General features: G+C 38.6%; 1 protein-coding gene across 1 annotated transcript in view; it reads left to right on the top strand.

Moving 5' to 3' along the window:
- LOC149840015 (rhomboid-like protein 19) overlaps positions 1-23,594 on the top strand; it is a 37,651-nt gene extending 14,057 nt beyond the window's left edge. Inside the window, exons 2-8 of the mRNA XM_090002977.1 lie at positions 16,553-16,674; positions 16,883-16,943; positions 18,504-18,670; positions 21,361-21,475; positions 21,575-21,777; positions 21,890-22,027; positions 23,123-23,594. Of these exons, the coding sequence (XP_089859103.1) occupies positions 16,553-16,674; positions 16,883-16,943; positions 18,504-18,670; positions 21,361-21,475; positions 21,575-21,777; positions 21,890-22,027; positions 23,123-23,228 (912 nt within the window). The 3' untranslated portion in view covers positions 23,229-23,594. The remainder of the gene's footprint in view (positions 1-16,552; positions 16,675-16,882; positions 16,944-18,503; positions 18,671-21,360; positions 21,476-21,574; positions 21,778-21,889; positions 22,028-23,122) is intronic.
- Positions 23,595-25,147: the final 1,553 nt, after the last annotated feature.

Here is a 25,147-nt window from a genome sequence, read left to right as displayed (position 1 = left end):
GATTTATTTTCTTAAACATAAATCAGATGTCTTTGCTAACTTCCAAATATTTCATAAAATGGTTAAAAATAAGTTTCAAAATGATATTTCTATTTTTCGCACTGATTCAGGGGGAGAATTTATGTCCAACGAATTCAAAGACTATCTCAATTTACATGGTATTACACATCAAAGATCATGTCCACACACTCCACAACAGAATGGCCTAGCCGAACGCAAACATCGGCACATTATGGAAACTACTAGGACATTGCTAATTGTAAATCAAGTTCCAAAAAGTTTTTGGGCTGAAGCGGTCCTAACTGCCACCTACCTCATTAATAGGATGCCATCTTCCTCATTAAAGAATACAACTCCAATAGAAAAGCTTGTTAACTTAACTCCATATTATTCTAGATTAAGAGTCTTTGGATGCAAATGTTTTGTTTTCACCAAAAAAAATGACAAACTCTCTCCTCGTGCAATCCCATGTGCCTTTTTAGGATATGCCGATAATAAAAAAGGCTACAGGTGTTTCGATTTTCAAAATGACCAATTATATGTGTCAAGAAATGTATCTTTTTTGGAAAAAGAAAGCTTCTTTGAATTTGAAAAATCCAAGGATGTCACTGAATACTCGTTTTTAATTGATCCAATTTCAAAATCCAATGAATGCGATGTTGGATGTGACATTGACAATGATCAAAGTCCTATTGCTGTTGAAAATGATGATAATGAAGAGCAAATCCATAGGGATGTTAGTCTACAATATTCAAGACGTAGAGAGCAAAATCTTCCATGTGCATTACAAAAATACTCTGAAGTCTCACCTAGAAGAACGTCTAGAATCTCTTAACCTCCAGAAAAATTTGTGTCTTATGAATCTTTTTCACCCACGTATAGGGCCGCCATTACATTAATACAATCATATGTTGAACCATCATCCTATTCTCAAGCAAAAAATCATATAGAATGGATAGAAGCCATGAAAATAGAATTGGATGCACTAGAAAAGGCCAATACTTGGACGATACAAGATATTCCTCCGGGTAAGAAACCTATAGGTTGTAGGCTATGTCACATGGGTGCGGGTGCGGGTGCGGGTGCGACACGGGTGCGGCGCAATTCCAAAAAATTTGGACACGGGGACTCGGCTATATATATATATTAAAAAATATATATTATAAATATATATATTTTAAATATTATAATTATATATATATATATATATATATATATATATAACAATAAATTAACACATAAAGATTGTAAATTTTAAAGCAAAAAAAAAACAATTCTTAACAACACAAACTTACCAAAATATAACACATAAAGAAGCTTGTGAGTGTGATAAACAACAAAACTTATCATAAATCTGCCTCATCGTCTGAATTAGAAGGAAGAACAGGATCGAGGTAGTCCATGTTGAGAGTATGTAAATTATGTTCTCCCTCCAAGTCAAAATCTTCTGGATTTACATCCCAATTCTTGGATGGTCCACAACTGCATCAAAAAATCACTATATTAGTATCTAACTTAAAACTTTGAATACAAATATGAAATATTTAAATACAAACTTTGAATACAAAGAAAAAAAAAGTACCTATACTCTTCTTTGGTGCGGCGAGAAATTAATCGTAGATTTGAGTGAACATATACCAAATCCTCTGCTCTTTTACTAGTGAGTTTGTTTCTTTTAATGTTGTGAATTTGAGCATATGTACTCCAATTTCTTTCACAACAAGATGATGTAGCAGGTTGGGATAACAACTTCATTGCAAGACGTTGCAGATTTGGTGTCTCTGATCCATATGTTGCCCACCAATTAAGGGGATCTTCCTCGTCCCTTGCCACAAGTGCTGCTAAAGAATCAAATCTTCCAGTAGAAAACTTGCCAAACTCACTATTTACAACCTTAAACATGTGAGGATCATTAAAAACTCTTCTCAAATATATCATTCTATTTCTTGATATCTCAGGATCTTCATTTGGAGAAACACGACCAACACCTGCTGTCAACCATTTTTTTGCATAGTATTTTGGATTGAGAGAGTGTGCCATGCAATGCAAAGGTGTATTGCTTTTATCCCATCTTCTCACTAAAACTGAATGTACATGATTGTAAAATTCTGAATCATCAAGTGCAATATCTTTCTTCTCATGTTTAAAAATGATACTTTGAACTTTTTCAATCATATTGTCCCACATTTCATAAATTCTATGAAGCATGGGTACATCTCTGTCAACTTCTCTCAGCATTTCCCAAATAGGCTCTGTAAATTCAACAAAATATGTAATTTTATCCCACCAAAAATCATCACAGATGCATTTTTTGATAGCTTGAGCCTTGACATCATCTTCAGTACGATAAAAATCCCAATCTTGATCAGCCACCATCATCATCAATGCATTCTTGAGTTGCTTAATTCTTTTTATCATAACAATTAGAGAAGCAAAACGAGTTTCAGCAACTTTCAGTAACTTGAGATCAGAATGCCTATTAAATATAGAAAGGGCATGATGATGGTTTACAACAAAATTTCTAATATTTCGAACATCATGCTCTATTTCCTCAATCCATAAGCACATTTCATGTGCATGTGCATCATCTTTTGATGGATTACATATACTCTTAAGTGCCAAATTTAAACTGTGTGCTGCACAAGGAGTCCAAAAAATATGTGAATATGTATCTTCACTTGCCAAATTCATTCCTGCACGACTGCAAACTGGAGCATTGTCAGTAATGATTTGCACCACACTTTCTTCACCCACTTCTTTTATCACTTCAACAAATAATCTCTTTAAATATTCAACATCTTTATACTCTCCAGATGCATCAACAGTCTTCAAAAAGATTGGCCCATTTAGTGAGTAAGCAATAAAGTTTATCAGTGGTCGCCTTTGTATATCAGTCCACCCATCAGAAACAATCGACACTCCATGTCGTTTCCATGCAATTTTTTGGGTCTCTAGCAAGTCTTCAATTCTATTTTTTTCCTCTGCAAGAATGACTGTTCTTAGTTTTTCTGAACTAGGAGGCACATAACCACTCAAATTGCAATTAGCCAAAGATGTAATCATATCTTTCCAGTATGGACTTATAGCTACATTAAAAGGAATTGAGCTTGAGTAAAAGAATCGACCAATCTTTTTATCAATTTCTGCTCTTGCCATGTTTTTGAATGACACTTGTATTGTTTTATTGCTTTCCATCTTTCTTTTCTTTAAAAGCTCTTCTTGTGTATCACTAGCAGTAGGAAAAGACAAATTAATCGAATCGCTTTTCATCTCTGCAATTTTCTTCTTTTCAGCTTCCTCTTGTTCTTTTTTTAATTGCTTTAACATGTCTTTGTCAACCCCAGAACATGCCCTAATTCCTTGACCGCGAATATGCAAAAGATGTGCTTTCACACGCGTATAAGAACCTGTGAAAACAGTCTTACATAGATTACAATGAAACTGCACATTCCCACCACCACCACTACTAGCTTTTATCCCTTTTGTCACAAGCCTCCAAAGTGGTTGAGAAACATCTAATTCAGGGTTAGAACTTGAACCAAATGTATTGACACTACCGCTAGAACTCGCCATTATATCTGAAAAGTGAAAATTGAAAAGAAAATAATTAAATAAGTAAATAAAATAAAGTTAATAAAACAGGGAATATTGGAGGGGCTGAGCCCCTCTTCTGCGAGCAGAGGGTGCAGGGAGGGGGGCCGAGCCCCTCCTCTGCGAGCAGAGGGTGCAGGGAGGGGCCGAGCCCCTCCCCTGCGAGCAGAGGGTGCAGGGAGGGGGGCCGAGCCCCTCTTCTGCGTGCAAAGGGTGCAGGGAGGGGGGCCGAGCCCCTCCTCTGCGAGCAGAGGGTGCAGGGAGGGGGGGCGAGCCCCTCCCCTGCGAGCAGAGGGTGCAGGGAGGGGGGCCGAGCCCCTCCCCTGCGAACCGAGGGTGCAGGGAGGGGGGCCGAGCCCCTCCTCTGCGAGCAGAGGGTGCAGGGAGGGGGGCCGAGCCCCTCCTCTGCGAGCAGAGGGTGCAGGGAGGGGGGCCGAGCCCCTCCTCTGCGAGCAGAGGGTGCAGGGAGGGAGGCTACGAGCAAGGTCGACATACCCGACCCGGATCCAATTTTTTTTTTAAAATCGAACTGGACAATTTTGGACTCGGTCAAAGTTGACCGAGTCCAAAATGTGGTCAGACTCGGCCCGGACTCGTTGACCGAGTCCGACTCGGAGTTGACCGAGTCCGACTCGGAGTTGACCGAGTCCGGGCCGAGTCCAAAGCCGCACCCGAGTCCGTGCGTGTCGACGCGGGTGCGACAACCCTTAAGTCGAGTCCGTGTGACATAGGTTGTAGATGGGTATACAAAGTCAAAACCAAAAGTTATGGGACCCTGGAAAGATATAAGGCCCGTTTAGTAGCAAAAGGATATGCCCAAGAGTATGACATCGATTATGAAGAAACATTTGCTCCTGTGGCTCGTATGACCACTGTTAGAACTTTAATAGCCTTGGCCTCCATTAGAACATGGCCTATCTTTCAATTAGATGTCAAAAATGCTTTCCTGAATGAGAATCTCGTTGAAGAAGTATACATGGAAGCCCCACCTGGTATTAGTATCCCTAAGGGTAAAGCTCTTCGTCTAGAAAAAGCTCTTTATGGTCTTAAACAGGCTCCAAAAGCCTGGTATGACCGATTTAGTCATGTTATGTTTGATATTGGTTTTCAACCTTGTTTAACTGACACTGCTTTGTTTGTTAAGAAATCTGATGCAGGCATCATTATTCTTCTTCTCTATGTGGACGATATGATCATCACCGGAGGCGACAAACAGGGAGTTGCAAATATCAAATCTCTTCTTAAAACTCACTTTGAAATGACTGACTTAGGTTTATTAAGATATTTTTAGGCATTGAAGTTGCTTATTCCCCTCGGGGGTATTTGATATCTCAATCTAAATTTGCTCTTGATATCGTTTCCAGGTCTGAAATTACAGATGATAAGAAAGTAGACACTCCAGAAGTTGTCAATGTTAAAATGAAAATTGATGATGGAGAACTTCTTGATGATCCTACTCCTTATAGACAGCTTGTTGGAGCTCTTTCTTATCTTTCCATTACTAGGCCAGATATAACTCATGCAGTTCATACAGTCAGTCAGTTTCAGCATGCTCCCACCTCCGTGCACATGGGAGAGATTTTGCGTATTATTAGATACTTAAAATCCTCTCTTTCACGAGGACTCTTCTTGTCTGCTTCATCTTCATTAAATTTAATTGCATATACTGATGCTGACTGGGGAGGTGATCCCAACAATAGACACTCAACTACTGGTTTTTGTGTGTTTCTAGGTGAAACCTTAATTTCGTGGAGGTGCAAGAAGCAGCAGAAAGTCTCTCTTTCCTCCACCAAAGCTGAATACAGAGCCATGACAACTACCACTATGGAGGTTGTTTGACTCAGACGATTGCTAGCGGATATGGGAGCTAAAGCAACGCAAGCTTCAAAGATGTGCTGTGACAACAAAAGTGCGATCTACATTGCAAGCAACCGGACATTCCATGAGCGCACTAAACACATTGAGATGGACTGTCACTATGTCAGAGAGGAATACTTACATGGAACTATTGATCTGCCATATGTTACATCAGAATATCAATTAGCAGACTTCTTCACCAAGCCTCTCGCTGCTCCCAGATTTCACTTCCTCTTAGACAAACTTTCGCTCATTGTACCGTAAGTTTGAGGGGGAGTGTTAAAATGTAATCTGTAATATATATATATATATATATTATTTAATATTATTATATTTTCTTTTATTATTTTCTTTTTTTCTTTTTTTATTTTTCTTTATTTTCTTTTTTAGCATCTAGTTCAATAGAAACTGAACTTGACTGTGCAAATAGCTGTTGGACTGTAGTCCAACAGCTATAATAAATGCTGTTGGACTACAGTCCAACAGCTATAATAATAAATGCTGTTGGACTGTAGTCCAACAGCTATATTAAGAGACGTTGGAATCCAACGTCTCTTTTGGAGAGCTCAAAATGAGCTCTCCTCTCTCTCACTTTTTTGTATATATAGGGGTGAACCCCTTCAATGTATATAACCATGCTTCTTAAGCATTTTGTTTAAGAATAAAGTATTATTTATTTTTCAAGTGTTCTTCCTTTTATACCCTTTCAAGGGTCATGCTTGTAGTGTCTCCAATAGACACTTGTTTGTGAGTTATTTGTGCATTTGTTGAAGACCACCATTTCATTACAATCAATAAGTTTTGAGACAGAAACAATGTTCTTTTAAATATTAGGTGCATGGATAACACTTGGAAGTTTAAGATAGGACTTTGACATTGGTATAATGGCATTTCCAGTATGTGAGATTAAGTGATGAGATCCATCTCCTGTGACTATGCTATTCTTACCAACATAAGGAGTAAGAGTCAAGAGTTTACCTGCATCACCTGTGACATGAGTAGCTGCTCCAAAGTCGACATACCAAATTCCTTTATCATTTTGCTTCATATTCAATCCTGCCAAGGCTGCCAACAACAACTCCTTTACTTCTCCATCCTTCCTAGCCTCTGCTTGTGGAGCTTTCCCTTTGTTTTGAGGATTAAACCAACAATTTGCTTTAATGTGTCCTTTCTTGTTGCATAGAAAACAAGTGGGAATGGGTCTTTGTCCTTGTATATTGGGGGTCAGAAGTATGCCACGACCTCCATAGGTGTTTCTCCCTTGGCCTCCTTTTCCTCGAAAAGAACTTCCTCGTCCTCGGCCATAATTCATTCCCATAGCCAGCACATCTTGTGTTCCTGAATTCCCATGAGAATCTTCAGAAGATCCTTTCAGAGTCATCTCATATTGCAAAAATTTCGCACGAAGATCTTCAAACTTTGGAAGTTCTGGTAAACATAATAAGGTAGTCGTCATAACATGATAGTCTGACCTCAATCCACTCAAGGTTTGTTGTACTTTATCCTTTTCACTGACAAGACACCCAACAACAACCAACTGGTCTGTGATGCCTTTCATTTTGTTCAAGTATTCCATAACAGACATGGAATCTTTCTTCAGCATTTGAAACTCTCGCTTGAGATACATAATTCTTGCCTCAGAAATTTGTGAATACGTCTGAACTAACTCATCCCACAGTTCCTTGGCCGAACAATCATCAGGAAGAGCAATAAGGACTTCCTGTGAGAGAGTTGAAGTGATGTAGGCCACTAACGATTGATCCCTCTTCATCCAAGTAACATATTCTGGGTTCTTAAGAAGAACAACAAATTGTTCTCCTTTATCGTCCGCCTTTTCCTGTGAGAGGAATTCTGGAGGCGGTGAAACAGATCCATCCAAATGACCAAAGAGGTCCTGACTCTTTATAAATGGAATGATCTGTCTTTTCCAGGTTAAGAAATTTGAGTTTATCAATTTTTCAGAGACTAGTTGACCGAGAAAGCTTGAGGACAGACATGACTGTCCATAAGAGGAATCCATGAAAACCTGGACTGACACTTAGGTATATCACAACAGAGGACTCGACTAACAGGGTTTTAGGTATATCACAACCGAGGTCTCGGCTGACAGGACACTCGACTGACACTTGGGTATAGATCAGCAGAGATGAGAGATACAACAGTTCCAGAACCCACGAAAACAACAGTTTTAGAATCACGCACAACAGTTCCAACATGAGAGATACAACAGTTCCAGAACCCACGAAAACAACAGTTTTAGAATCACGCACAGCAGTTCCAGAACCCACGAAAACAACAGTTTCAGAATCACGAACTCAGAAATATTTTTCACACAGCAGAAATACTTCCAGAACCCACGAAACAACAGTTTTAGAATCACGAACTCAGAAATATATTTTTCAGAATCACGAACTCACCGTGAATACTTCCAGAACGGGTCGATTTCCAGAGCCCACGAAACAACAGTTTCAGAATCACGAACTCAGAAATATATATTTCAGAATCACGAACTCACCGTGAATACTTCCAGAAAGGGTCGATTTAGAATCACGAACTCACCGTGAAAAACTTTCAGAAAGGATCGACTGTCACTGTGAAAAGGATCTGTCTTTTACCGTGAAATCGAGTCACCGTGAAACGAAGGCAGCTCTTCACGCACAGTCGTCATGCTGCTCATGATACCATGAAAGAAAGGAGCCTTCGATCTCATGTTTGCCTGTCACAGAGAAAGAGAGAGAGGGAAGAGAGAGAGAGAGATTTCAGAGAAAGGGGTTCAGTCCATAATCGGCTGACCCTATCACTCTATTAAATGTATTAAGTAAAGTAAAACTAGGGTACAAAAATACCCCTTTGAACATGTTAATTTACATATACACCAATTGGGTATGGACCTGATCCAATATATAAATGGATCAGGTCAGACATATACACGGTGATGACTTCTTTTCACCCTTTCGTAGGGCGATTGGCCTGTTATCATTAACATGAAAGTCACTGTTATCAGGAGCACTTACCGAAGAAGATGAAGGCACGAGAGGAGGTGGAGCTCTACGCACATATACTAATGGAGGATTATGAAACCATGAGGAAGGTAGAGTTGGATTATGTAATTGAGGCATAAATTCCAAGGGAAAAGGAGGGACAAGAAGGGGAAATGAGTCATCTTGATCAACTTGCATCTGAGCACCAGTACTAGAATAATATGGAATGGACTCCAAGAAAGATACATCCGCATTGACATACTCTCGCAGAGAAATCGGATCATAACATCGATACCCCTTTTGATTTTTTTGATAACCTATAAACATACACTTAGTTGCTTGAGCAACTAATTTATCACGGCCGGGTCCAAGTTTGTGCACAAAGCAAACACACCCAAATACCTTGGGCGAGAAAGAGAAAAACGGAGCATTAGGATTTAAGATATGCAAAGGAATTTGATCTCCCACAGATGATAAAGACATGCGGTTGATCAGATAACAAGCTGTGATAACCGCATCACCCCAATATAAAGTAAGAACATTGAATTAAATCATAAGGGTACGTGCTACATCAAGGAGGTGCCTGTGTTTTCGCTCAGCCACCCCATTTTGTTGAGAAGAATGGGCATAAGTGGTTTGAGGTTGAATGCCATGGTCTTGATAAAATTGCAACAAGGCTTTGGTTTTAAACTCAAGAGCATTATCAGTGCGGACAATCTTGACAACAGATTCAAACTGAGTTTTTATTTCAAGAACTAATGATTTGATAATACTAAGAACTTCAGATCTTTCTTTTATTAAGAACACCCATGACAACTTAGAAAAATCATCAACAATAACAAGATAATATCGACACTGAGTCCTGGTAGGAATCTTACTAGGACCCGATACATCTGCATGAAGAAGTTCAAAGACCTTATGACTGGACTGACTCTTACTAGAAGGAAATGAACTTCGATGATGCTTGCCCAACTGACATGCTTCACACTGAAATGACGTAGTAGATAGAATTTGAGGAAAGACATAACGAAGCTTTGACAATGAAGGATGACCAAGACGACGATGCCACTGAACAAGACTGGAGGAGTAATCTACTGCAACATAAATGTTTCCCACTGGATGATGTAGGTAGTAGACTCCATTTTCTTCATAACCTCCACCAATCTTCTTCCCCGTCAGCAAATCCTAAAAATGACAACCCATAGGATCAAATATCACTCTATAGTTTAGCTCTTTTGTAAGACAACTCACTGAGAGTAAACTTTGAGGAAATGAGGGAGCATGAAGGTCATTTTTCAACTGCAAGGAAGAAGATATAGAAATATTTCCCTGACCAACAACTGGAGAGGAACTCCCATCTGCTAATGAGACTCCTCGATGAGCAGTAATATCCTTTAGATCTGAAAAGAAATGAGAATTTCCACACAATTGTCTGAATGCACCAGAGTCAATAATCCACTTACTATCATTTATATGAAGACGATCTCCTGTTGAGTAGGCAACACCAGCTACAGGAGAAGAGGAGCTTGAAGGTTGACGAGTTATCAGTTCATCATATTCTGCTCGACTAAGAGTGATACAATCACTGACAGAAGAAGTTTCATTTGCATTTGCTACCTCTAGTGTTGTAACATTAGCTTTTGGAACATTAGGCTTTGATGTAGAAAAGACTGGCCGTCCATGTTTATCCCAGCAACGATTTTCTAAATGTCCTGATTTTTCACAGAAAGTACATTGAAGTTTACCTCTACCTCCCATACCTCTTCCACGACCTCGTCCTCTAATATTTTGAGTATTTCCACGTCCATAACCAGATGGGACAGCTAGAGCAGATGTCTGAGATATATGATGAGATTGTGGAAGAGAAATAACAAGTCTACTCAAGCGATTGTATGCATAAGCAAGAGTAGGTACATCAGATCAGTCAACATTTGAACTTTAGCAACAAAGAATTCTGAAGATAAGCCTGTGAGCAACCGAGCAATCATAGTCTGTTCTTGGTGATCCTTTTGCTTCGAACAACAAAGAGGCCTGTGAGCATTAAGTCTTTCAAACGCTGCTTTCACAAAGGCATAGTACTGGGCCAAGGTTTGATCTCCCTTCTGCAAATTATATATCTCTTGTTCGAATTGCAGGATACGACTCACATTAGTCTCTTGAGATTACGTATCTCGAAGATTGTCCCACATATCTTTAGCTGTATTATAGTAAATTAGACTATCTGCAATATGAGGTTCGACATTATTCATGATCCATGACATAACAATGTCATTATCTTTATCCCAAGTGATATATTTTTCCACTTTATCATTCGGTTCAGTTTCCAACAAAATATGTTTTCTACGATGTCCAGATATCGACATCATAAAAGTTCTGGACCACTTGGCATAGTTTGTTTCATTCAATTTCACAGAAGAACAGTACGAGAAGGGATTTGCAAATGCCTTATATTCTCCAATAGTCTCATTCTTGGAATCGAATTTCGAAGCTTCACCTATAATGAATAACACTAACTCAGGAGAAATCGCCGATAATACTGCTGCAATAAATGACCAAAGAAAACTTATCCCAGATTCACAAAACAACAACAACGATCAGATTCACTCTCTAAACCACTCAGAGATTGAATCTGAATATTTCACGACCACACGAGGTTGTTCAACACACAACACGATAGCAGATCTGAAAACAGATCTGAAATAACCAGAACCACTTCAAACATGCCATCCATGTCCACGACAAAAAAAAACAAAGGATCATTTAATCTATGATCTGTTATGAGCACATCTCAGATAAAATATTCCCCACGAAACATAAATCACGACAGCCTCAGATCAGTTGAAAAAAAAATATGCTCCCCACGACACAGGATTCACGACAACCCTAGATAAAAAAAAACTTTTCCGACATCCAGATCCTTGAACATCCAGATCTACAATTGAGCAGCATAGGTTTTCTTCACTCCACTCAGACCCATAATCAGAAAAGAAAAAAAATTCGGCTTTTGCACATCACCCATAACTGCCGCTACTCGATCCTATTGAAAAAAGATTACCGTGGCCTTTAGATCTGATTACAGATCTGTGTCATGACATTTGTCAGACATCAGATCTGTTATCAGATCTATGCAACTCGTAAAGAGACAAAATACACACACCTTTTTTTTTCTTTACTCGAGCTTTGGTGCAGACAAAACACGTGCTCACGCTCCCAAGACCTACTGCTTTGATACCATGTGGAAACTTTAATGGAGTACACAGGAACCGAGAGAGAGAGAGAGAGAGAGAGAGAGAGAGAGAGAGAGAGAGAGGTCGGCAGAGAAAGAGGGAAACTCGTTATCTTCTTTAGGGCTAATCACCTCTAGTTTAAATAGACGTCAGTCTAAAAGAGAAAAGTTACATACGGGTCCCTCATTATATATAAAATATGAAAGAACCAACTTTAAGAAAAATAAAGCTTGAAACTTCAGAAGGTTGACTAATCTTAACAAGAATCTGAATGCATATATCCAGTGTTGTACGTATCATACGATACATATAATTATTTTTGGGTTTTGAGATATAATACACACTTGTATCGTGATACAAGTGATACGAGTGTGTATCGTATGATACACCCCTATATCGTGTTGTATCATACAATAAAGGGTGTATCGTACGATACACCTTCGGCACACTTTAAAAAAGTCGGAAGTTATTTTTTTTTCATTTTGGGTTTTAAATACCTTTTGGGGGCCGACTTCTCAATTTGTCTAGAGGTCATTATAAGTGCATTTCTACCATTTTTTTACCCCAAAAAGTGAGTTAAGGTAAAAAAAAAAGTGCATTTCTATCATTTTTTCATTCAAGAAAATGAGTTAAGGTAAAAAATCTTTATTGTGAGTAAAATTACAAAGTTACTCTCCATTTTGCCTCGGGGGCGCTGCCCTCAACTAGTAATAAAGATTTATATCAAGGTAGAAATTAAGCTCCACACTCTAACAAAGATGACACAAGATTATCCGGCATGACAATGGGGCACTCAAGTAATAAGTGAAACAACAACAACAACAACAACAACTACGCCTTCATCCCAAAACAATTGGGGTCAGCGATATGAACCAAAAAAGAAATTCATTTTGGGTCTTCCACATGAATCCTTTTCCTCCAATCATTTCTATCCAACGCCATGTCCTCGGTGAGGTTCAAAGCATTCATATCCTTTCCTATCATCTCCATCCAAGTCTTCCTAGGCCTACCCCGACCTCTTTTAACTAATATATTTTCCCATTTCTCCAACCTTCTAACTGGAGCATCATTAGGCCTTCGCCGAATATGTCCAAACCACCGTAAACGATTCTCTCGCATCTTATTTTCAATGGGTGCAACACCTACCTTCTTACGTATCTCTTCGTTCCGAATCTTATCTTTTATTGTATTTCCACACATCCATCTAAGCATCCGCATCTCAGCTACACTCATTTTTTGAATATGATGTCTCTTGGCAGCCCAACATTCCGTACCATATAGTAAAGCGGGTCTAATAGTCGTCCTATAAAACTTTCCCTTCAACCGCAATGGCATTCTACGATCGCACAGCACTCCAGTAGCACTTTTCCATTTCATCCACCCAACCTTTATCCTATGATTTACATCTCCATCAATTTCTCCATACTTTTGAATGATGGATCCCAAATATTTCAAATAATCATTCACCGGTATATCTTGCTCACCAAGCTTCACTACACTCCCATCACTACTTCGTTGCTTACTAAACCGACATTCCATATATTCAGTCTTACTCTTACTCAACTTAAAACCTCTAGCTTCCAATGTCTGTCTCCATAATTCTAACTTAGCATTAACCCCAGCTCTAGACTCATCAATCAAAACAATATCATCAGCAAACAACATACACCACGGTACATTTTCTTGAATTGATCTCGTAAGCTCATCCATCACTATCGCAAATAGGAAAGGGCTTAAAGCAGATCCTTGATGTAACCCAACCGTTATCGGAAAATTGGTTGACACCCCTCCACAAGTGCGGACATTGGTTACTACTCCTTCATACATATCTTTAATTATACTAATGTACTTGAGAGAAACACCTTTCTTCATCATTGTCCACCAGAGAACGTCCCTAGGTACTCTATCGTATGCCTTCTCTAAATCAATAAAAACCATATGCAAATCTTTGTTCCTCTCTCTATATCTTTCAATAAGTTGTCTAAGAAGATGTATAGCTTCCATAGTTGATCTTCCAGGCATAAAACCAAATTGATTCTCCGATATCATGACAACCTTCCTCAACCTAGACTCAATCACCCTCTCCCAAAGTTTCATAGTATGACTCATGAGTTTTATACCACGATAGTTTGTGCAATCTTGTATATCACCCTTATTCTTATATAAAGGCACCAAAGTACTCTTCCTCCACTCATTAGGCATCTTATTTGTTCGCCAAATCAAGTTAAAAAGATTTGTCAACCATTCTAAACCTTTCTCTCCCAAGCATTTCCAAGCCTCGATAGGTATACCATCTGGGCCAACTGCCCTTCTTGATTTCATTTTCTTCAAAGCCTCTGCAATTTCTTTCTTTTGAATCTTGCGCATGAAGTCACGATTTATCTCATGAAAAGGAATGGAGAAGTCTCCAAGATCTTGAGCATGACTATCATTAAATAGCTTATCAAAATAATCTTTCCATCTCTCCTTAATCTCCTCATCTTTGACTAAAACCCTTTGCGTTTCATCTTTGATACATCTAACCATACCCAAATCCTTCGATTTCCTATCTCTCATCTTTGCAAGCCTATAAATATCCTTCTCGCCTTCTTTGGTATCCAACTTGTCATAAACCTCCTTATATACCTTAGCCCTCGCGTTTCGAACAACTTTTTTAGCTTCCTTCTTTGCTATCATATACTTCTCCAAATTCTCATTATCACGACTCTTACTTAGATTTCTATAACACTCTCTTTTAACCTTAATAGCTAATTTGACATCCTCATTCCACCATGATGTATCCTTACCTAGTGGTGCACCGCCTTTAGACTCACCCAATACCTCCTTAGCTACCTTTCTCATACCACCCGCTATCTTATTCCACATTGATTCTGAATCCTCCTCGAGACACCAATCAACTTCCTTAACTACCTGCTCTACAAACATTCCTTGTTTAGCTCCTTTCAGTGCCCACCACTTAATTCTAGGATCTATCCTATGTCTATCCCTTTTGCGGCATTGTCTAATTCTAAGATCTAAAATTAAGACTCTATGTTGTGTAGCTACACTTTCTCCTGGTATAACCTTACAATCGATGCAACAACCCCTATCTCTCTTTCTAAGTAGGAAAAAATCTATCTGACTCGTATTAACCCCACTTTTAAATGTTACTAGGTGAGACTCCCTCTTCCTAAACCAGGTGTTTGCTAAGATCATATCATAGGACAAACAAAAATCTAAAATCCTTTCTCCACTTTCATTTCTTTCTCCTATACCATAGCCTCCATGGATATTCTCAAATCCATCCCTACTAATGCCTACATGTCCATTAAGGTCACCGCCGATGAAAAGCTTTTCTCCATAAGATGTCTCTTGTACTACTCCATCTAAATCTTCCCAAAATTGATGCTTAATGGAATCATCTAAACCTACTTGAGGTGCATAAACACTAATAATATTAATAATATCGGTACCTAATACTAATTTAATAAGTAAAATTCTATCACCCTTCCTACGGACCTCAACTACATTATCTATAAACTGACGACTCATAACAATCCCTACTCCATTCCTATTCCTATTTATTCCTGTATACCAAATCTTATATCCCCAAGGTTCTATCACTTTAGCTTTCTCACCTACCCATTTGGTCTCTTGAAGACATAAAATATCAATCTTTCTCCTACACATAACATCTACTAACTCTACCAACTTACCAGTTAAAGACCCTATGCTCCAAGTGGCTAACCTAATTTTATGGTCTTGGACTAACTTCTTTACCCCCACCCGTCCAACAAAGTGAGGGAACCCTTGCCTATTTGACACCACACCCGGGCGCCGGTGTGACGCGTCGCTTCTGGGCGACGACCTAGCAACCCTTGCACATTTATCACTGCCTCCGGGCCTAGAGAGTACAGCGCGTCGCTCAGTAGGGAACGCCCCAACGAAATTCTCATATTGGTTCATTTTCATAGGATATGACAAAGTTTTTATGCTGGCTGTCACAGGCCTACCGCAATCCTCCTCCTTTATCCGGGCTTGGGACCGGCAGTGTATAACTACACAGGTGGAGTTTCAAGTAATAAGTGAAAATTGATTGAAAATCGAGTGCAACTATTGCTATAATATTTTTGCTTATGTAATATTAAAGATCTGAGTCTTGTGACATGTTCTTAGTTGCAAGATATTTAATATTTTGCATTGTTCTTGTGAGATAGTTGATGTTTTATGATGTCTTATGCAGATCATAGAGACATAAATGCTTCATATGTGATTTTGGAAGCGGATCAGGTCATGCTGAACATGAGCGTTTTTGCTCATGCTGACATCATGGCCGTCCGATTTGCATTTTAAAAAGCTCAAAAGTCAACAAAACCACGTGGCATTCATCCAAAATGCAAACAGACGGCCACGATGTCCGCATGAGCAAAAACGCTCATGTTCAGCATGACCTGATCTGTGCCCTGTGATTTTATGGTTGTCTTTTGTGCAATTCATCATTGTTTTATGTGATATGATTTTTTAGATTTTTTGTTATTTTTTCTGATTTTTTGAAATTTTTTATTATAAATTTATAATACGATATAGTATGGTGTTACTTTGGGCCCGATCGATACGGGTAACGATACGATACTTACAACCTTGCATATATCAATGACCATGGCAAAACTTTTTGAAGTATTGAACAAATTGTGAACTGGTATTATGTATGCTTGAAAGAAGCTGCGGAGCACCAATGTTCCTTTAAGAAGTCAGTGATCGATGATGTTCTTCCAAGTGCATGTGAGTCCTACTTTAGTGAACTCTTGGCTTACATGATGAAATGCTGATGGCCTTCCTCCAGTTCATTTAAGCAACTAATGTAGCTAATTCGTGTTTGATAAGATTGACAGAGGTTGCTTTTACCTTCTCACACAGAGTGGAAACTTCTCTGGATTCACCAAGCTCTGTAAAGGGCTGGTGTTGGTACTTGTTGCTGGATATGCCATACAACAGATTTTCCCATCAGCAATTTCTTATCTTGCTCTTATCCCTGGAAGGTATGGTGTCATTTTTTGTGTAGAAAAGCTTGCTTAACATGATCTTCTAGAGTTCCTAGTCAAGAGTAGGTGCTTAAACTTATGCTATATACAAGGTACTTTTGACCATTGATTTAAAATGTTAAATCATGAAGTGCAGATATAATTCTGGTATGAGTTTTTCTATTTCATGAATTGATGTAATTGTTCAATAAAATTGATTTTGCAGGACGATACCTTTTGCTTGGAATCTTATGACAGCTGGTTATGTGGAGCAATCAGTTGTGGGGGTACAGACATGCTGTTTCGTAAACTTTGTATCCTGCACTAATTTGTTTGTTGCTTGAATATTCATATTACTTCTGTCATTGTCTTGTTAATTCTCTTTGTGGAGCCTGCGTTTTATCCTTTTGGGAAAGCAAAAAGAAGGATTCAGCTTTTCACCTATGTTGTTCTATGGCCTAGAGATCTCATGGTAGTCTGCATCACAGATATGAATATATAAACTTTTATGGATGAATTAATGTACGTTTGGTGGTTGAATTATTGGCTACTGGTTACGGTTTGCTTTTTTCCCCTGCAAATTCTTCATTTGGAACTTCTATAATTGAAAATCGTGACTGGGAAAGTAAAGGCATTATTATGTGTTCTCTTCTCTCATTAATTTCATGGCATGTTAATTAGACTAAGCAGAAATACATGTTTTCAAGAAATTGTTGATATTGGTGATTATGATGTCAATTCATACTGTTGTGTCTGTAATGGTAGCTTTGCTAACTCGTCATATGCAACTTTCTCATAGCAAGAGGGGTACAAGTAAAAGGGTCTGGGCACTTAATGAACAGTTTGTAATTCCATGGAGCAGAGGTTTTCATACTCAGAATATGCAAAGGCCACCAGATGTCCATCATACAGTAGTTTTTACATGTGTACTGAACAACTAGGAAGACACCAAATGACATCAAATAACTGGCAAGAAATATTTGAAGACGAGAATCTTTTGTCCTTTTTAACCTAAGGAATATGCTGAAGGATCTCTCCACACTTGAGTTGCTTTCTGGACTTAACGCGTTATGAAAATGAATGTAGAATCCCTTTTTGTGGATAGTCAAGCTGGGGGTTTCCTCAATGGGATTCGAACTGTGATCCCTTGGTTAAGATAGTGTGATTACATCTGGTCCAGTTGTGTTATTTGACCCCCTGCTTATAGAATCCTTTGTGTGCAGAAATATGATAGTTACTGGTAGAGCTATTTCTCTCTTTGACAAGAATGCTTCATATAGAAGTCTTTGTGTGCAGATATATTGCAGTTACTGGTAAAGCCTGTGACAACAATGCTTCATATAAGTAAATGGCTGTAGATAGCTAGGAAAAAAAGGGAAAATTAAGGAAATTGACATTCATTCAGTGTGCATGTTGGGGTTGAATAGAATAGCTGGACCAGTTAGAGTTGCACTATCTTATTTGAGGGATTAGTTTGCAAGACCACTGGGAGCAAGCCTTACCTGAGAGAGAGAGAGAGAGAGAGAGAGAGAGAGAGAGAGAGAGAGAGAGAGAGAGAGAGAGAGAGAGAGAGGTTTCTGAAGCTATGTCAGCTGTTGCAAGTGGTGACCATGACTCTTATGCTTATCATTTTTCTATCATAATCATTGTTGCAGAATTACAGTTTCCTGTTAGCTCTGTTGTATATATCAATTGATTACGGCAACAAGTAGGAGCATTTATCATTAAATAATTCTTAGTAACAAACATCATTCTCTAGTCTATAGAGCTCAACCTTTTTTACTCTTGTTCTCATAGAAATTTTCTGTTTGGCATGATCAATTTATGTACATACTCTGGTTCTGCAGTTGATGATCAGCATAATTGGTCTTCTCTTCATTGGGAAACTACTAGAGCCTATATGGGGTTCGAGGGAGTTCGTGAAATTCATTTTTGTAGTTAATATATTAATATCAATTTGTGTCTTCCTCACAATGATTGCATTATACTACACAACAAGGCAGGAAAGTTTTCTGTAAGTATCAAGGAGCTCTTTCAGAGCCATTTCTTTTGGTTGCTTATATTCCAAACACGTCATGGAATGGTTACTTGTGATGTTTTCCATATGGTGGATTTTACCTTTTTGATCAGCTTGCATGGCTTCAGTTTACTCTTTGCCTTCATTGTACTGAAATTGGATCTCTCTCTCTCTCTCTCTCTATATATATATATATAGATAGATAGATAGAGAGAGAGAGAGAGAGAGAGAGAGAGAGAGAGAGAGAGAGAGAGAGCTGCTAACCACTTTTCTTGCTAACCGGGATTTTGAAGGTGTGCTTGATTTTATAGGAATTAACTCTTGGATTATGTGATTCCGATACACAGGTAGGTTTCTATACGGTTTAAAAATCGATGGTCTAAGATTTTCATAAATATTCAAGGCTTACAAAATCATGTTTTTTTTATCGAAAAACATGATCCAAGTGTCATTCCCTAGTAAATTGACAATGTCGAACACATCTGTACAGTCAGATTTAAGGAAAACATGATAAAACCCCTTTACCACCTTTTTTTATAGGCTCAGCTACCACCTTTTTACTGCTCGCAGCATATATATATGTACTGTGAGCAGATTATTTCATGGAAATATGCAGAAAAAATCAACAGATCTCTAGCAATAAGAAATCTCTAAGCATTATAATTGAGATCCCATCCTTAATTCATCTAACCTTGAAGCATCACCAATTTTCTGTGACATTTAAATTTCATCATGATCAGGGGTAATATTTACAATGCATATTGGAGACAATTGGCTCCGATGTATTCTATTTCTAGGATATTTTCCTTGTAATTGCTTTCTTCCTATAGTACATCCCTGCTTTCTTATTTGACTGGATCAACCAAATGTCTTTAGCCCACTCAATATGTGATCCACCAGTTGTGAATTTTCTTTCTGGGGCTCTTCTTATGATAAAAGTAGGGCTGGTTTCTTTCTTGTGAGAATTCGGGAAAGAAAAAATAGATATTGTCACAAATAATGTGAAAAATGGTAGAAGCAGAAGTTCTATCAACGGCAATTAACAAGAAAACTAAAATATCAGGACAAGAGTATTCACACTATAATAGCGTAGGGACCTATGTAACAGGGATTCGGCTAGCAGGGTGCCGCACCCGCGTCGACGCGGGTGCGGGTGCAGGTGCGGCACCGGGTGCGGTCAACCCGACCCTGGGTGCATTGACTGCACCCAGGGTCATTTTGGTCCAGTTTTCTGCAACCTCCGATCTCTGGAGGGATTCGAGCTCGACCGAAGGTCTTCTCGAGTGTATTGTTGTTCCCTTTCCGGAATCTGGAGGAGAATGTTGGCGATGGGTTGGGGGTGTGGCGTGGACCACTGTGTTTTCTGCTGTTGACGCCCTGGAGGCCGATCTAAGAGACGAGACGGTGAGGAAGGTGACGGCGAAGAGGAATGTAGACGACCATTTTCCGGCCATGTTCTCGCCGGATTTTCACCATTAGTCAGGGTTTTCTGGGAAGGACGCCATGGATTTTCAGAGAGAGAGAGACTGAGAGAGAGAGAGAGGGTTCAGGGTTTTGCGTGAATGCCAATGTGAGTGTCTGTCCGTGTCAGTCTGCATCTTTTTGTGCCCTACTGAATCCGATCTTAGTTGGTGTTGGGTCATATTCATACGTGACCCGTTCACAAGTCGTGGGTCACTATGGTTTCAATTCGCACCTGATCCGGGAAATAACCAACTACAATATGGTGTAACTGATCTTGACTGGGATGCCAGATCCGAACAAAAAACGAACCCACACCAGTCCGATATCCAACTTAAACCTTTATGCTGACATGCAATCCATGACCTGGGCCACCAATTGAAAAACGCCTTGCAGTAGGGGGGAAAGTAGGTTGGATACAGATTGGATTACAGTTGATCCGATTTTGAATCCAGAAGGATTTGATGATGTAGATCTGGATTTGGAACTAGTATATATATATATATATATATATATATATATATATATATATATATATATATATATATATATATATATATATATATAAACAGCTTAACTGCTTAACTGTTAGCTTCTTAACCATACTTACACATCTTACCATTAAAACCGGAAAACTCAACTTTTCAGGGTTTGCTTTTGCCTCTTTTTGTTTTTTATACAGATTTTTTTCCCTTTCCCCGGATCCTCCTTTTATATATATATATATATTACATTTTTGCCCCTGCCGCACCCCCGCACCCGGGTTTTTTGGAAGTGCCGAATCCCCGCACCCGCACCCGCACCCGCACCCGCACCCATGTGACATAGGTAGGGACATATTTCAATGAGACCACTCTTTCACCTATTTCCCTATCATGTTATCCTTTGTGTTATCCACTTTGAGTTGTGATTGGATTGGGAGAAATTTGAATTTCCTGCAATAGTTTTCAGCATGCTCTCAATCTCAATCATTTTGTTTTTCAATTTACAGTCCACTCACACTCACACTCACACTCACACTCACACTCACACTCACACTCACACTCACACATGCATTGCTTCTTGATGACATGAAACTAACAAGCCATGCAACTTTAGCATGATCCTGCTATTCTGAAGCTTTCATGTTGTTGCAAATGATGTTGGAGTTTCTCGTGAAGATGGCTACTTATATGCTAACTGAACATGCAATATTGTCACATTGTTAATTTGTTGTTTTTTGGCAGCTATACTCCTATTTCTGGGTTCCATGGTATCCTTTCAGGTTTTGTAGTGGGCGTCAAGCAAATTATACCAGATCAAGAGATTTCAGTATTTTTCCTTTTGAAGATTAAGACAAAGGTTCATCTCTTCCCTACGATTTATAGTTTTATACCAAGTTTTGCATATTCAACTTAACTCAGTGACAGTTCCTAATATCTTTCTGATAATCTCTTTCAGTGGTTGCCATCACTTCTTGTATTGATATCGATAGTTGTAAGCTTCTTTGTGGTGGAGTCTTCAACATACCTTCCACTTGTAATATTTGGTACATACATGAGTTGGATATATTTGAGGTACCTTCAGAGAAAACCAGAAACAAGTCTGAAGGGCGACCCAAGTGATGACTTTGCATTCACTACTTTCTTTCCTGAACTCTTGCGGTAATTGTGATCTGTTGATTTCTTATTTTGCTTCCAGTCTAATGGATCTGGGCTAAAATGTATTTTAATCTTTGTTATTCATGCTCTCGTTTCTCACTGTTTGCCTTTGCAGACCACTTGTGGATCCTGTTGCCAGTATTTGTGATCGTTTTCTCTGTGGAAGATCTGATGCATCTAATCAACCCAAAGGCCATGTACTGGGAGCCACTCTATTGCCCAGTTCTGACCCTGTAGATGCATCTAGGAGGAGGTATTCCAATTCATCTTTTATATCAGCATGATTTCAACCTTTGCTATATTTGGTAAACGACAGCTCTTCAGTCTTGCATTTCCATCAGTTATATATTTAAATTAAAAAAAATGTACTAATTCATTAGTAAAAGCCCAAAATTTTCCAGATATGGTTTTCTATGACACTTGATGGTTTCATGTTCATCAAATAAGAAAAAAGGTTGAAGCATGACTCATCAAGAAGTTTCTAAGATCAAATCACCTTTACTGTTTTCAACGTCACCCATATTGTCTACTGGGATGTCTTCTCATTAGTGCAAACAGTTTATCAAAACTCTCTCACAGAGTAGTGCTGTACTTCCAAGAGTGCCTTCAGTCAGGGGGGGCTGTGACTGTTTGCAGTCATTTTTCCCTTAACTTGATTAACTAACTATAGCATATGATAAAGGGAGTCAAGGAGATCGTCCGGTCTTCTTCAGCGACTAAATAAAACCATTTGTACCATCACTCGGATGATTCAGTCCAAAAGAAAGACCACCTCTCTCTCTCTCTCTCTCTATATATATATATATATATATATATATATATATATATATAGAGAGAGAGAGAGAGAGAGAGAGAGAGAGAGAGAGAGAGAGAGAACAGGCATTTTTCTTTTGGACTGAATCATCTGAGTGATGGTATAAATGGTTTTATTTAGTCGCTTCAGAAGATCTGCCAATCACCAAAAAATGTCTGTTCACTCGTGGTAGGCTGGCGGTATTGAGTTTCTATTCATGATATATATATATATATATATATATATATATATATATATATATATATATATATATATATAGAGAGAGAGAGAGAGAGAGAGAGAGAGAGAGAGAGAGAGAGAGAGAGAGAGAGAGCAAAACAATTCAACTAGTTCATAGTAGTTACTATGGAAGGAAATTCTTTTATCATGCAAACGAATCTGAAGATTGACTAGTTGAAAATAGCAATATCTGAAGTTACCTTCCTGCTTATCAGCCAAGCCAATGACTATTTTCCTAGAACCACCTTTTCAGGATTTTGACAATCAAAGATCATTTGCAGTTCTTAATCATGGAATTTTATTACCATATTGCAGAGAACGGGGTGCGCGGACCCTGGAAGAAAGGTTGGCAACTGATAAGGCTGGTGCTGGAGGGAACGTTGAAGAGACCTCTAGGCTTGGTGGACCAGAGAGTGTTTGAATTGGAAGCTGATTCTACTTTTACATGCTATGACTGGTCCTTCATTGGTTATATTACAGAAAATTTTCAGTTTAGCCATCCTCTACCAAGTTGGCTTGGAGCATTTTTTGTTGTATCTCTTGCGGATGTGACAAGTTCCTCTGTCCTGTTAACTGGTTCTACACAGAAGGTTCCTAAAAAACATCAAAATTAGTGTCAATCACCTCTGTCTTCCTCGTTTTCTCCCACACTTGCAGTGCTCCATGTATGATCTGTTTTAGTTCTATACGCCACAATTCTTAAGATAATGAGTCTGTATGCAAATTCTCACTTTCCGATTTTGGCTTTTGAGGCACTGTATTGCAATTTTGCACTTAATTGAGCTAATAGTTTCTATCCATGTGAGGCAAGTATTGAGTTTTGAAGTTCTCTTTTCCCTAGGGGTGTCAACGGTTCGGGTTTACCCAGACCCGACCCGGACCAAACCCTATAGGGTCCTGGTATGGTGACAAATAAGAAGACCCGATTAAGACCCGGGTCTGGATCCGAAGGTCCGATTAATGCATGGATTCGGGTATAGTTTGTGAAATTTTATATCAGACCCAGGCCCGACCTGAGTTTCGAATAAGACCCTCCATTTTCAATGTAAAAATGCTAAAAAATATTATTTTACCCGATATGGTTTTTCTTATAGTAGACCGGGGTCTGTACTCGAAACCATACCCAAAAATCTGGTTTCAATGGGTCTGAACCAAACCTGACCCGTTGACACCCCTACTTTTCGCCAAGTTGCCTTTCAGGTTTTTACCACACACACACACACACTAACTCATGGGCTCCAACCCTCTAGTTGAAACTCATAGGAGTGGGTGTTCTGTCCAACATGGAATTGTAGCATGACGAAAATGGTAGGAATCAACCCTTGCATTGTATTTTTTTGATGTAGAATATGATTTTTAATGGTTGTAAATTTCATACATTTTAGGCCAACGATTTTTCAAGTTTCAACTCACAAAAAATCCTACATACACCTCGGAAAAACATGACCGAATGGCGGGTTTTACTAAGCCAAACATTTAGATCACATCTGGAGGGTTAGATGTGCAAAAAAGAAAGAAAGATAAAAATAAACAATTTAAAGTTTTCCAATATTGGAACACATGAGGATATCAAACACTAACCCTATATGTATAAGTTATGTGTGATCTATATCCTATGGATGCGGAGTTTTGATGAATGGATTATATACTATAATTGCTAGGAAGTCTTGAGAGAGATCATGAGTACAATGTTTCCTGGTGTGTCGTAATTGAGATTCAAGAGATGGGAATTTCAGGGGAAAAAAAGGCTTGACATTTGCACATGGCAGCATATCATTCAGGACATGGTGTGCGAATAGTTTTCCTGCATGCATCATGGGGAAAACAAATTGAGAAAAACTGGTAGTAGTGATTTGGATTAACAATTACCGTCTCTTTAGGTGGGAATTTGAAGAATAGGATTTGTTAGAATATGAAAACTCTAAAATGAATTTCAAAATACCATCCAAATACCCGAATCATAACCATTTACATAAATTTTGTATACAAATGCAACCTTGTTGTTTCTAAAAATTCTTCTTAAATATGTGGTTATTTCAATTGGAGTTTGTAGCCGTCCAAATGTGCTCACCATTTGCAGTAAACAGTTTGCATTTGGACTTGTAACTCCTCGAGATTTTTAACCCAAAATTGCATAAAAATTTAAAACTTATTTTTTACTTAAATCATCAGTGAAAACCTTTTTAACTTTAGTTTAAAACTTCAGGTGGGTTACAAATCATACATTGCAATAATACTGAATTTAAGGTGGATAACATTACTCATTTAAAATACTTCGATTCTGTAACGCCTTGAGATTTTTAAAATATTTTCTTATATTGAAATAATAATTAGCATAAA

This window comes from Nuphar pumila, chromosome 4 (genome assembly GCF_984573655.1).
Source record: "Nuphar pumila chromosome 4, dmNupPumi1.hap1.1, whole genome shotgun sequence".
NCBI lineage: Eukaryota > Viridiplantae > Streptophyta > Magnoliopsida > Nymphaeales > Nymphaeaceae > Nuphar > Nuphar pumila.
Note: the sequence above shows the minus strand (reverse complement) of the source record. Positions and strands in the feature narration are given on the sequence as shown.